General features: G+C 40.5%; 1 protein-coding gene across 2 annotated transcripts in view; it reads right to left on the reverse strand.

Moving 5' to 3' along the window:
* Window positions 1–436: 436 nt before the first annotated feature.
* The window catches only part of Patl1 (PAT1 homolog 1, processing body mRNA decay factor), a 30725-nt gene continuing 17457 nt past the window's right edge, over window positions 437–13704 (reverse strand). For both annotated transcript variants that reach the window (XM_059260362.1, XM_059260371.1), the window contains 9 exons: window positions 11579–11702; window positions 10815–10912; window positions 10059–10118; window positions 7253–7401; window positions 5849–6008; window positions 3828–3983; window positions 2595–2686; window positions 2340–2489; window positions 437–2046 (listed from right to left, as the gene is read on the reverse strand). In XM_059260362.1, coding sequence (XP_059116345.1) covers window positions 2025–2046; window positions 2340–2489; window positions 2595–2686; window positions 3828–3983; window positions 5849–6008; window positions 7253–7401; window positions 10059–10118; window positions 10815–10912; window positions 11579–11702 — 1011 coding nt within the window. In that variant the 3' untranslated portion in view covers window positions 437–2024. The remainder of the gene's footprint in view (window positions 2047–2339; window positions 2490–2594; window positions 2687–3827; window positions 3984–5848; window positions 6009–7252; window positions 7402–10058; window positions 10119–10814; window positions 10913–11578; window positions 11703–13704) is intronic.

A 13704-nucleotide genomic window follows, 5' to 3' on the forward strand; every position in this document is an offset into this window, starting at 1 on the left:
ATAACTTCAGTTCTACAGGATCTGATACCCTCTTCTGGTTTCTGTGGACACAAAGGCATGGTGCCAAGGTATGCATACAGGCAAAAACACAAACCATGAGGGCAGCTAAATGCTTAAGGGAGCTACCTAATTCTCTTAAAAGGAGAGAGAGATGGGCATCTTTCTAGAAATACGTGAATTTGTTTAGGGCAAAGTGGTATTTCTCCAACATCAAGAGTTTTGCTGGGGTTGGGGATTTAGCTCAGTTTTAGAGTGCTTGCCTAGCAAGCACAAGGCCCTGGGTTTGGTCCTCAGCTCTGGAAAAACAAAACGAAACAAAACAAAAAAAAACCAACAACAACAACAAAAAAAGAGTTTTGCTAGTGAATCCAAGTATGATGAAAAACCCATTAAAAACAAATTCAGAAACAAAAAAGGTATAAAATACAAGTACACGTTTTCAAGTATACAATTTGTTTTTATTTACAATACCCTATAAAAATGTAAATTTAGAAACCTTTATTTATTAATTAGAACTGAACAAAAAGCACAATAAGGAAGAAAAAATAATCAAGTGTTTACTTGCTCAGGTGTGAAGGGAAGGTAAGAAAGGCTCAGTGGAGACAGTCAGCAGATGGTAGAGTGAAGCTAGAGACTGTCACTGGGGAGCAGCTGGTGGAGCCTGAGGCCACAGAATGAGAAGAAATGGAGATGAGAACAAGGACAGCTGGTTGTAACGGAGGGCTTTACTGTTATACAATACATGGATGTGCAAAACGTTTATTCTCTTTAAATATCATAGCCTGTCCCCTGACTACATTCAAAAAGGTGAGAAGAGCAGAAAGCAGGATCAGGACAGGAATATAAAATAAATCCAATTTAGTTTTTCAGAATTGCAACTACTAGGGAGCAAGGTCCCTCATCCTGGCTGACTGCTGAAGGTAAGAGAGGTGAAAGGACAGTGTCCCTAAGATTCCAACCCAGGCCCCGGCTGCCAGTGGATGGGGGCTCAGGCAAGACTAAGCAGCCAGGACAGCAGTTCTGCTGCAGGGCAGAGGAGACCGAAGAGCTGAGCAGCCCAAGTTTAGCAGCCATGGCTACATTTGGAGGCTTCTACCCAAGACACTAAATGAAAATGGGGAAGAGAAGCAGAAGCATGGCTTACAGAAGTCACATCAGGAAGACAGTGCAGGTGCACAGAAGCCACACTGCAGAAGCAGGCTCTAGGTGAGGCTCATCTTGGGTACTCTTGAATGCACTTGAGGGACAGGCTCAAGCACGCTGTAGTCATCACAGGAAAAGGCTTAACTGTGTGTGTGCTGTTTCCATTATGGTGGTCAGGAACAAAGGAAATACCGGTAGGGAGAAAGAAGACTTCTCAGCCTAGAGCTGGGCATCAGCCATTTAACAAGTTTGATTTAATGTAATGTGCTGTGTACCCTGTATTATATATTAAAAAAGTAGAATCCACCAAATTACAAGATAGAACAGAAACAGACTAAAAATTTATCAGCTGGTTTATTTTTAGAGGTATATGTCAACTAAATATTTTTCAAACTAAAACTCATCCTTTAAGGACCCTCTGGAGACCACATGAATGTGTGTGTAGGGGTGTGTGTACATTTACCTATATTTTGACTTCTACTTAGTTTTGGCTCTCCTATAGTCATATTAATAAAGGTGGAGGGAACCTTTGGCAGACTACAACCTACTTTGAACCATAATAGTGGTGATGAAATAAAGGGGTATTATATTTGTGTCTCTAGGGCAAAGAAAATGCAAAGTTGAGAAGAATTGAGTAAAAGTAGGACATGCAGAGTGTAACACAGAAGGTAAAAGAAACCAGCAGAAGTATCACCCAGCAGAAGTATCAGAGCAGTGGGGAAATACCTGGCATTCAGAGCTAACCTCTGCAAACAGGTTGATCCCACAGACTTTCCTTTGGGTCATAAGCTACCTCCCTCCCCTCATTAAAAACACTCCGTTGGTGATGGCAGCAGTGCAGGCGGCAGCCAGAAAAGGAGGCACAGGGCACACCGGGAGCTTTATCGTATCCCCTGGACCAGCCTGAGGACATGAAGAGAGAGAAAGACAACTTCTTGTATGAATAAGTTAGAATAGGATGAATCTTTTGCATTCAAGTTACATCTTTAAAAGAACTCTCATAATAAAAGACCCTAGATATATCTGTTCTCTCAGCTTTTGTCATTTTCTGAGGTACTGTTGCATACAAATACAGTGATTTGTTTCAGCACACACACGTTTAATGGATGTCTCAATCTCTCACTCCCATTTAGCTTCATCCTCCCCACAGTATGATGTCTAAAGTACCAAGGTAATGAAATGTATTTGGAACTTACTGTAGTTTTGTCTCCAGCAAGTTCAGTTTCTGCCGGTCAACATAGCGAGAAAAAAGGGACACTAGATTTGTGGGTATAGAGATTGGCTTGGCCAGGGCTGCTTGGGGGATCTGTAGAAGTTCTCGGGTTGCCATCAACATCACCTCTGTCCTGATAGAGAAAACCCAAAACAATATGAGAAGCAGAAGGGGAAGAGACAGGAGAGCAAAGGTTACTTACAAGAATTTGAAAGAAAAGATAAACAATTATACTGACCACTGGTTATTTTGTGTTGATTCTATAGCAGGGCCTGAACTCTGTAGGTCTTCCCCACGGCTTAGGAGGATTAGGAGCAGTGACAAGCCAAACTGGAAGAAAAGCCAGATAGAATCAAACTTAACAAGCATCTAGGAGGCTGGAGAGATGTCTCAGTGGTTAAGAGGACTTGTTGCTCTTGTGGAGGACCAGGTTTCTGTTCCCAGAAACTACATGACGGCCCACAACCATTCACTGACATCTACAAGGTACACATGGAGATAAAACATGTGCACATAAAATAAATCTAAAAGCAACAACAGCAAAACCTAAAACAGTGCATCTAAGCCTCTTACATCTCAGTTGATGGGACCCTGGCACTGATGGGAATGGCTGTACATCAAAGTTTTTGTGTAGCCTGGTTGAGAGGGTCTGGCAAGCCTGGAATTAGAGGTGTGTCTTTCCTCTAGATTCTAAACACTAGGATGACTGTGCAAAGCCTGCATCAACACTTGCACATCACAGATCAGGAAACTGGCTGAGCAACACTCAGGATCATAAGGCTGGAAAAGGGCAGGCAAGGACCGACACTGCCTGTTTATAAACTCACAATCCTCTTTTCTTATTAGGTTTCCTCTAAGAGGCTTTGAACTAAAGAAGAAAAAAAGGTTTTGTTTTTGGTGTAGGATTTATGTCTTGGAACTTGATATGTAAACTAGGCTGGCCTCGAACTCACAGAGATCAGAGCCTGAATGCTGGGATTAAACACAAGTGCACCAAGCTTTGCCTTAACCTTTGCATCTTTAACAGGACATAACTGAAAGCTGTACGTAGCTTTCCTGCAGCTAGGTATGCCATGTGACTAAATCCTGGCCACTGCTACTCAGCAGAAGCTTGTTAGAATTTCTGGGGAAAGTCCTAACAAAGAGGACAGGCAGTTAGTCTATACTTTAATCATCCACATCCAGTTCTGTTCCTCATGCCACAACAGCTTTAACTTTCAGAACTGTCTTGAAGCAGGAATCTCATGAGTATGGGAATCTACTGTTAAAGAGGGCAGGAATAATTGTAAAAAAGACTGGATGCTTGATGCCTCAAATTTCATAAAATACTCTTTTCTCCAAAGCACTGTTTGTTTTCTAGCCTTTGCTAGTGTAATGTCATTCCTGAGTGGAAGGAAGCTACAGCAGTCATAATTTTCCTATGTCAACTTTAGATGCCACGTAAGTTAGGGACACTAAAGGACAAGACCACCTTGTTCTGGAGCACAGCAGTGAGGTGAGGGTTGGAGGGTGCTGGTGCAGTTGCACTTTGAGGTAGGTTCATTAGCTGTTGCAGAAGGCTGGTGACAGTCACTGAAGGAAGATGATAGAGGAGAAGAGAGAAGGGACTCAGTAAGCATGGCAGCACCTACAAAACAAACAAGAGCGTTACATTCTGCCAACTGGTCCTTCACTACCTCCCACCAGTGGTTGTGGCCAGCAGGATGCTCACTATATACAAAATCATTATGATATTACTGTGTGCCAGGACATTTGGTTGTAATGGAAAGGCAGGATAAATACTTGACTTTTCCTTTTTCAGTTTTCGAGATGAGTTACTGGCCCAGCACTCACTACAAATGATGTATTTTTGGTATCATTTATGAATGCATTAAGTGAAATCTAATGCAGTCTACTGCTGTAATTTTTCTTTCTGACATTAAGTATATCACTTCTGGCAAACAGGAGTCCCCTCAAGTTGGTTTGTGTATCCCTAGTAATCTATTAGTCCCTTGTCTCTGGTGTAAGACCAGGGTTATCTGTACTCCCATGCTTTACACCTGGAACCAGTTCTTACTGGAAGAAAATGGATTCTTGAGACATGGTTGATTACTTTTTAATTCACATAGGTTAAAAACACAGCACATGCATGTACACATACACATGTATACATACACACAAACAGAGACAAATAGAGAGAGGAGAATGAACTACATTCTACAAACACATATTTTTAGGTTGGCCTCGAATATACAGCAACTCTCCTGCCTTGCCTCCCTAATGTGGGAAAATCAGGCAAGAGTTACCACATGCAATTTTTCTATATAGTTAACTAAGTGTTCTTTACTAGCAAGTAAGCTCTATGAAGGTATTGTTTTATTCCTAGCTTTCTTTCTATAATATAAAATGGTGCCTGGCATGTAGAGGTATTCAGAGAGTATTTGCCAAATGGATAAGATTCTTCCAAACTTGCTTCCATTGATGAGTTTCTGTGAGATCATGATTGACAGAGTGAGTGCCTACTGCTCCATTCTTTTCCTTTGGCATTTATGCTTTAAAATAGGCATACCTTTTTATTCTGGCCTTTTATTCTCTAGGATAAATCTAAAATCTTTAAAATTTCCTCCATCCTATTTTTCATTCTTGGGAGTCTCTTAAAAATGTACTGGTTTTGGGGCTAGAGAGACAGCTGGAGCACTTGTTGCTTTTACGGAGGACTCAGATTCAATTCCTAGCATCCATATGGTGGTTTACAGACTGTAACTACAGTTGTAGGGGATCCAATGCCCTGTTCTGACCTCCATGGATACCAATCATGCACATACACACATGCACATAAATTAGTCATTCATAAGTAAAATTTGCATTTTTCTCATAAGATTTAAACTTTTCATTCCTTTCTGTAAATTCTAAAATCTCAAAAGCTACAGTAGCCATTTCCAGCTTTTTTTTCTTTTGTGTTTCATGGTATATAGGCATGTCTTCTGCAGATAACTCAGGTAGTTACTGCTCAATTTGTAGTCAACTATAATGTTTCCTCACAAGTATCTTGCTACTCTGAATCCCATGCTCAATAGTACTATTTCTTTCTTAATTTCTTGTCTTGCACTTGAAAACGTACAAGAAAATTTGCTAATCTTTGAAAAGCTTCTACAATGATAAGCAGAAATCTTTTTGTTTGTTTGTTTGTTTTTCAAGACAGGGTTTCTCTGTGTAGTTTTGGTGCCTGTCCTGGATCTCGCCCTGTAGACCAGGCTGGCCTCAAACTCACAGAGATCCGCCTGGCTCTGCCTCCCGAGTGCTGGGATTAAAGGCGTGCGTGCGCCACCACTGCCCGGCAGAGATCTTTTAATCAAAAATTTACCTGTGGGACACCACTGAACTAAACCTCCAGACTAACATGAAGCTACTGACAACAGAGCAGGGAGGATGTTTTACATCCATAAAAGTAACCAAAAGTCCATGTTTTCCAACTTGAGAAACATAAGGAAAGTTGCCCTGCGTGGTGAGTACCTCATCTTGTGCGTCCTTCTTGATAAGGAAAGGGAGGTTCCTGGCAGTTGCCATGAGAATGTCAGCTGCTTGCTCTGTGGAGAGGAAAGGGAGAATGCGGGCAACCATTCTCTTCCCTTTTCGGATACACATGATCTGTACAAAGTGGTCATCGCTTGGCCTGCAAGAAGAATGCCATCTAATGTCAACAAGGGCAATACAGAAAACCCGCATTTTTTTTTTTAAATATGCAACCCTATCTTCACAATCATCTGTACTACCCAAACTGAGGATTACTCTCCAATTCCAACCAGATAATAAATAGTAAAATTAAGTTGTACAAATATGAAAAACTATTTCCCATATTATACGTAAAAATGTGATCAAATTTGATTTAAGTAAAAATTAAATGTTAATTTATAAGTGTTAACAGAGCACATAGAATTTATATGGTTTTGTAATTTGACTTTTTTCACTTTTCCTCCCCAGAATGGGAAACTAAGTCCAGAGCCTCCCGTATGCTAGGCAAGTGCTCTACCACTGATCTACAGTTACATCCAACTTCAGTTAACCTTTTAAACACTTTTCTCTATCAATAAATATGCTTCTGTTAAAAGCATTTAATGATTACATAACATGCCTATCTATGGATAAACCACATTTATCAGACCAACAGCACGTAAGTGTGCTGAAAAGAAGTCTATTCTTATGTGCGTGTGAGTTCTGGCTCAGGAGAATCTGAGCGAAGGGAAAGGAGCTGTCAGCAGGTGTAGTCACCTTACATTAAATATTTGGGATTTATAGGACATTATCACAACTAGGTTTGCTTCAGACAATGAGCAGGAGAAAGATGACACAGAAAGAGTGTGGTAACATTCTTCACTGGAAGATGGACTGGCTTCCACATACACACTCTATGGAAATCTCAAGAAAGTACAAATGTTGGTAAGTGCCACGTTAGCAGAAAAGTCAATACATAAAAATTACAAAGTAGAACACACTATTAATCATATTCCAGATATAATCTGTTACCTCAAAACCAAAATCGAGTAGCGTCCCCTCTGTATCTGCACCACTAGCACAATAGTAGAAGATACTGACTATACATTGTTGAATATATGAATCCAAGAAAGAACTCAAAAGGATTATGGAATGTTTTACATGAAGTAGCACCCAAGTCTGGACAAAAAGATAGATACTAGTGTGGTGTGGTGGCCTATACCTTTAATAGAAACATTTGGAAAGCAATTCAAGGTCAGCCAGGGCTACACAGTGTGCCTTTGTCTCAAAACAAAAACAACAAAACCCAAGAATAGATGCTAAGCTTATAGAAATGGTAGGACAAGGAACACCACAATCCCAAGTATGTGGAGTTTAGTGGCAATGGAAGGAATCTCCCATTTCCTTCAAGTGTACAATGCTTACCTCTCTTGTCCAGGCAATTTGCCCCTCAGGTTGTCATACATGCTACAGATTTTGTGCTTTCTTTCATCCACCAGGGCAGGCCGCTCTTCTTCTAGACTTAGGAGATATCGCCTTTCATAATCCTCAACATCAAGGAGTAAACTATAGGTCTAGGGGAGAGACAGAACAAGCCATAACATGCTAGGTCAGGACCAGAGTATTAGATAAACATCTTCACAGTTTAGGGCTAACAAGTAAAAATACAAGAGTACAATTAAAAAAAAAAATGATTTTTTTTTAAGTGCTTGATTAAACGTGGGGAAACATGGTGAAATAATAATCCTTCAAGCATCAGTCTTTCTCTCTCTTGGACTGATAGGTAGTAAAAATAGTGAAGTAATTATGTTTTCCAAATTTCCCAGCAGCAATATTAGGCTGAAACACCCAACTTTCCTAACAATGCCACTAGGGTCACCTTCCAGTAATAAGTGAGTGAGTGAGGAAGAATGTGTGTGCGTAAAGAGGTCAGATCTTGACTGTCAAGTGTTTTCCTTCATCTTTCAGTACTTTCTGTATTGATACATCATCTCCCACCTGAACCCAGAGGTTGCCAATTAGGCTCAATTTATCCAAGGATTCTGTCTCTGCCCCTGAGCACTGGGAGGGTTGCCATACCGGACTGGCATTTATGTGGATGCTGAAGATGCAAACTCTGTTCCTCAAACTTACACAGCAAACATTTTACCATATTCTCCAGCCCTGCTAATCTTTGAGATATGGTCTCACTGTGTAGCTCTTCTGGAATTTACTATGTAGTCCTCACATTCAGAAACTGCCTCTGTGATTAAAATCACCATACTGGATTCCTTTTTTTCTTTCTATTTTTTTTTTTAAATGGTGTTTTGCCTATATTTATGTCTGTGTGAGGGTGTCAGATCCTCTGGAATTGGAGTTACAAACAGTTGTGAGCTGCCATGTGGGTCCTCTGGAAGAGCAGCCAGTGTTCTTAACCTCTGAGCCATCTCTCCAGTCCTCAGCATACTGGATTCCTGATAAAGACTGCTAACCAGGCAATTTTTTTTTTCTTTTCATTTTTTTTTTTTTTTTTTTTTTAGTTTCTTGAGACAGAGTTTCTCTGTGTAGCCTTGGCTGTCCTGGAACTAGCTTTGTAGACCAGGCAGGCCTTGAACTCACAGAGATTCACCTGTCTCTGCCTCCCAAGTGCTGGGATTAAAGGCATGTATAACAAAAGACGAGGCAAGATTTTTTTTTTAAAGACTTAATTTTTATATACATTGGGGTTTTGCTTGCATGTATGTCTATGTGAGGATGCCAGATCCCCTGGAAATAGAGTTACAGATTGTGAACAGCCACATGGATGCTGTGAACTGAACCCAGGGTCCTTTGGAAGAACAGCCAGTGCTCTTTACCACTGAGCCATCTCTCCAGTCTGACCATGCTGTGGGATGTCTTTCTGTATGCTGTGAATATGTGTTGCTCTGATTGGTTGATAAATAAAACTGCACTGGCCTATGGCAGGGCAGGATGGAGCTAGGCAGGAACATCCAAGACAGACAGTGGGAGGAGAAAGAACAGTGAAGCAGACACTGCTAGTCACCACCAGGAGAAGATGTAAAGCACCAATAAGCCACAAGTCATGTGGCAAGGTATAGATTTATAGAAATGGGTTTATTTAAGATACAAGAGCTAGCTAGCAAGAAGCCTGCCATGGCCATAGTTTGAAAATAATATAAGCCTCTGTATGTTTATTTGGGTCTGAGCAGCTTTGGGACCAGGCAGGACATAGAAAAACTTCCAACTACACAACCAGGCACTATTTTAAAGTTAACTTTACTACTGGTGTCAGACAGTGGTCTAGCACTTTGCATGAATTCAATTCATTTGCAAACTCAACCCCAAAACAAAACTACTACAATCATCTCCATGAAGAAACTGAGGACAGCATAAAAGGTTAAATAACTCAGCCTCACGTTAGACTCAGGAAAGGGATGGTTTGAGCTTGTGTTCTAAACTACTGTGCTCTAAGTAGTGTAGTATGGTATTATGTATGTAATATTGCACTGTGGTATGTGTGCTTTACAGACTGTCTATATGTATCATCTTGTTTTCCTTAGTACATAAGGAATGCCTAATAAATGCTGTAAAACTAAATTAGTTCATGTAACAACGAAACTTTTATTCCAATTTTTATTTATTTATTTATTTATTTTTGGTTTTTCGAGACAGGGTTTCTCTGTGTAGCTTTGCGCTTTTCCTGGGACTCACTTGGTAGCCCAGGCTGGCCTCGAACTCACAGAGATCCGCCTGGCTCTGCCTCCCGAGTGCTGGGATAAAAGGCATGCGCCACCACCGCCCGGCTTCCAATTTTTATTAGAGTGAAGATGAGTTGGGCTGATGAGATGGCTATGAACAAAACCCCAGTGCAGTGTTCTTTCCAGGATTCCATAGGCAAGGTATAGCACAATCATTTCTAGAATACTCTGGTAAACAACAAGCACTTAACACAAATCAATTCTTAGGTAATATAAAAGAAACTGGGCCAGTGAGATAACTCAGCAGGTAAAGGTACCTCCCCTCAAGCCTGACAATCTAAGTTAAGAGCCTCAGAAACCACAAGGTGGAAGGTCAAGAACCCACCCCTACCAGTTGTCCTCTGACATGCATGCACAATGCCATCACCAATCATAAAATGTAATTACAAAAAAAATTAATTAACACTGATTTCCTGCTCACTCTTCTACTTCTTGGATACACACATTTTTGATAGTTCTTTAAATTGAAACTAAATACAGAAATAAATCCTTACTTTCTCAATTATGACAAGGGTTTTTCTTCTCTTGTCCCGAACTTGTTTTTCTTTTGTTTCCTTAAAAAAAGAAAAAAAAAAAAAAAAAAAAAAGGTTATTCAGTATGAATTCTTTACCTTTACTGAGACCATTTTACCAAGAATGCACTTTTAGGTTCACTGGTGAAAATACTTGAGAATCCAGACTCCTTAAAAGTTAACAATCCAAAATGACAACAGTATGAAACAAAGGTCATTGACTGAGTCAGCTCATAAATTATTAAACTAAATTAATCAATCTAAAAAACATAGAAATATTGTTTTAAGTAGTAAACTGGAGTAAATAGGCACTACTTGCAGCCAGAGGTATCAGATCCAAAGACTCCTGCTATTGCATGCTCTGGCTGGCCGTTGCATAAATAAAGGCATTAGGGCCAGCAAGATGGCTCAACTGGTAAACAGTGTTTGCTGCATGGACATAACTGACCATTTGAATTTGATTCCTGGAGTCCCTGTTGCAAGGAGAATCTGTTTCTAGAAAGTTGTCCTCTGACTTCCACAAGTGCACCATGGCATGTGACACACACACACACACACACACACACACACACACACACACACACACTTTTTTTTAAATGAAGGTACTATATTTCAGCTTATGTGTGAAAAACTAAAAAATTAGGACATACCAGGTCAGCTTAGATTACAGACAATTCCACCACGCCTCATCTCATTCCAATGACTGCCAAAATGAACACCCTATTAGCTTGCACTTACATCATCCTCACTCCGAGATGTCACGACAGCATCGATCATCTTTCGAGGATTATTCACACTAGAGACAGTAAGCTTACCCAAAGAGCCCTCAAACTGCACTGCAAGTACAAAAAAGACTCTGTTAATAAAGACTTGGAATATAGCAGACAGCGTTCAGTAAGCTTTCCTTTGTGCTGCACCCATAGTTTAATAATTCACCGCAAGAATGTATGTAGTGAGGCAACCCCTTTCCTTTTCTTTTTTGGTTTTGTTTGAACTCATGATCCTTCTGTCTCTGCCTCAATACTGAGATTACAGATGAGAGCCACCACAGCCATCTAAAGCAACTCCTTTGCATAATCGATTCTCCATCCCTTCATTAAAATCATCATCAAAAAAAAAATTATTTCCTCTTCATTTTAGGAGTACTAAAAAAAAAATCATAGTAAGTTCTGAAAGATTATAGACTCTCAAAGAGCAAAGGACCTGTGAGCTCATCTGTCAGGCTACTCATACTCTCCACATATAAATATCTCAAATTTATCAAAACAGTAGTGTCTCAAATTTCTCTTAATAATGAACTAGAAGCCGGGCGGTGGTGGCGCACGCCTTTAATCCCAGCCCTCGGGAGGCAGAGCCAGGAGGATCTCTGTGAATTCAAGGCCAGCCTGATCTACAGAGTGAGTTCCAGGACAGGCTCCAAAGCTACAGAGAAACCCTGTCTCAAAAACAAAAACAAAAACAAAAACAAAAAAAAAGAAAGAAAAAAAGAACTAGAACCTTACCAGGCTTATATGCATGCTCCAGTTTGGCCACCTGGGGGGTGATGAGCTTGGTTCGCTCCTTCTTAGGACCATCACCTTGTATTTCTTCAGCAGCTGACAATTTCTCCAGTTTTTCAAAGTAATTCTATCACAAGAGAAGATAGTTTTCATTGCAAAACAAATACAGACCACCACTGTTCTTCACACTAATTACACCATTGGTAATAATACAACTAGAACTCTAGAAATACACTGAAGCCTAGTTTTTGTTGTATTTTATTTATTTATGTTGTAGGATAGTCCTTTTGTACACTGTGAAGATGTGTCTTTGCCAAGGTGCCTTCTGATTGGTTTAGTAAAAAGCTGACTGGCCAATAGCTAGGCAGGAGAGGATAGATAGGTGGGATTTTCAGGTAGAGAGAGGAAGAGGAGATGAATCTAGGTGCCAGGAGATGCAAAGCAAGTCCGACATACAGAATAGAAGAGAGGCCACATGGCAGAACATAGATTAACAGAAGCAGGTTAATTTGAGCTGTAAGAGCTAGTTGGGAAAAAGCCTAAGCTAAAGGCCAAGCTTTCATAATTAGTAAGTCTCTGTGTCATTATTTGCAGGCTGGTAGTCTAATAAAGTCCAACAAGAAAGCTTACTACATATTTATTTGTTTATTTTTGTTATTTTGAGACTGGGTTTCTCTGTTTAACAGCTGTGGTTGTTCTGGAATTCACTCTGTAGACCATGCTGGCCTCAAATTCAGAGATCTACCTGCCTCTGCCTTCCAAGTGCTGGGATTAAAGGCATGTGCCACCACTGGGAAGCTATTTTATTTATTTATTTTTTAAATTTTTTTCAATGTCCACTGCTAGGCTACTTTATTATTATTATTATTATTATTATTATTATTATTATTATTATTATATTTTTCAATATGCCCTGGCTGTCCTAGAACTATGTAGACCAGGCTAGCCTCGAACTCAAGACATCTTCCTGTCTCTACCTCCAGAGTGCTGGGATTAAAGGCATGCACACACATCCTTGGCTTCATTAAAAACCAATCTATGGATTATGGGTAAACCTCAACAACAGAGTAGGTTTATGGCATGTTCAAGGCCCAACTTTCAATGCGCAGCACCACAAACCAGACACTCACACACCCACAAACCCCTTAAGTCTTCAAAAACATTAACTGGCTTGATAAGATGGCTCAGTGGGCAAAGGCACTTGTCACTAAGCATGGTGACTGCTAAATAGGTACCTCAGCCACTGCTCCTAGGTATGGTGGAGGAGAAGGTTTATTGTAGATAAACGGGAGAGCATAGGCAGAGACAGGGACATCTGGCAGAGTCCAGAGGGGACATGACTGAGCCATGTGAGACGAGGAGGGGAAGGGAGAGAAGAGAGAGGAGAGAGGAAGACCAGGTACAGCAGGCAAGAGGACAAAAATAAAAAAAAGGCAGGTAACCAAAATGGCTGGATTATATAGGGAAGAGCTGCCCAGGCCCTGGGCTAGAGAGTTCTGGGGGGTAGGGGGTGGGGTGGGAGGGATAAAGGGTGGAATATGCCAGTCATACCCTGTAACAAGTAGGTAGGAAAGGATTCTGGGAGAAACTGGTGGCCAGGTCCATTTGGATGTTAAACAGGCACGTTAGTCATTTGTCCTGGAGTTTGAGACTTAATGACCTAAATTCAATCTCTGGGATCCCCCTGGTGAAAGGAAAAAACTAGTTCTCCCTCACATCCACACGGGACCTTGACAGCTGTGCCGCACTGCCCACAAAACAAATGTTTTTAAAAGAGTATTTTACAAGTGTGAATTAATGAAGATGTCTTTAAAGTTAGACTGCCAATATTCTTTTCTGTTCATCTGTCTTTGAATGTTTTTTCTTTTTCTTTTTGGTGTGTAATGAGGAGTACTAGGGATGGAAGCCTGGGACATGCACATGCTAAGCCAAGTGCTCTCCCACTGAGCTACATTCCCCAGCCCCACACCACCAATATTCTTAATTGGAAGAACCAGATTATTAATGCCAAAATGAAAATATCAATCTGAGCACATATAGCTTGACACTGAATATTAAAAAATGGATGGAATCTGCTTAGTCAATTTGCATTCAGGGGACAATATCTCCATAGAAAATTCTAAAAAAAA

Source organism: Peromyscus eremicus, chromosome 1 (genome assembly GCF_949786415.1).
Source record: "Peromyscus eremicus chromosome 1, PerEre_H2_v1, whole genome shotgun sequence".
Taxonomy (NCBI): Eukaryota; Metazoa; Chordata; class Mammalia; order Rodentia; family Cricetidae; genus Peromyscus; species Peromyscus eremicus.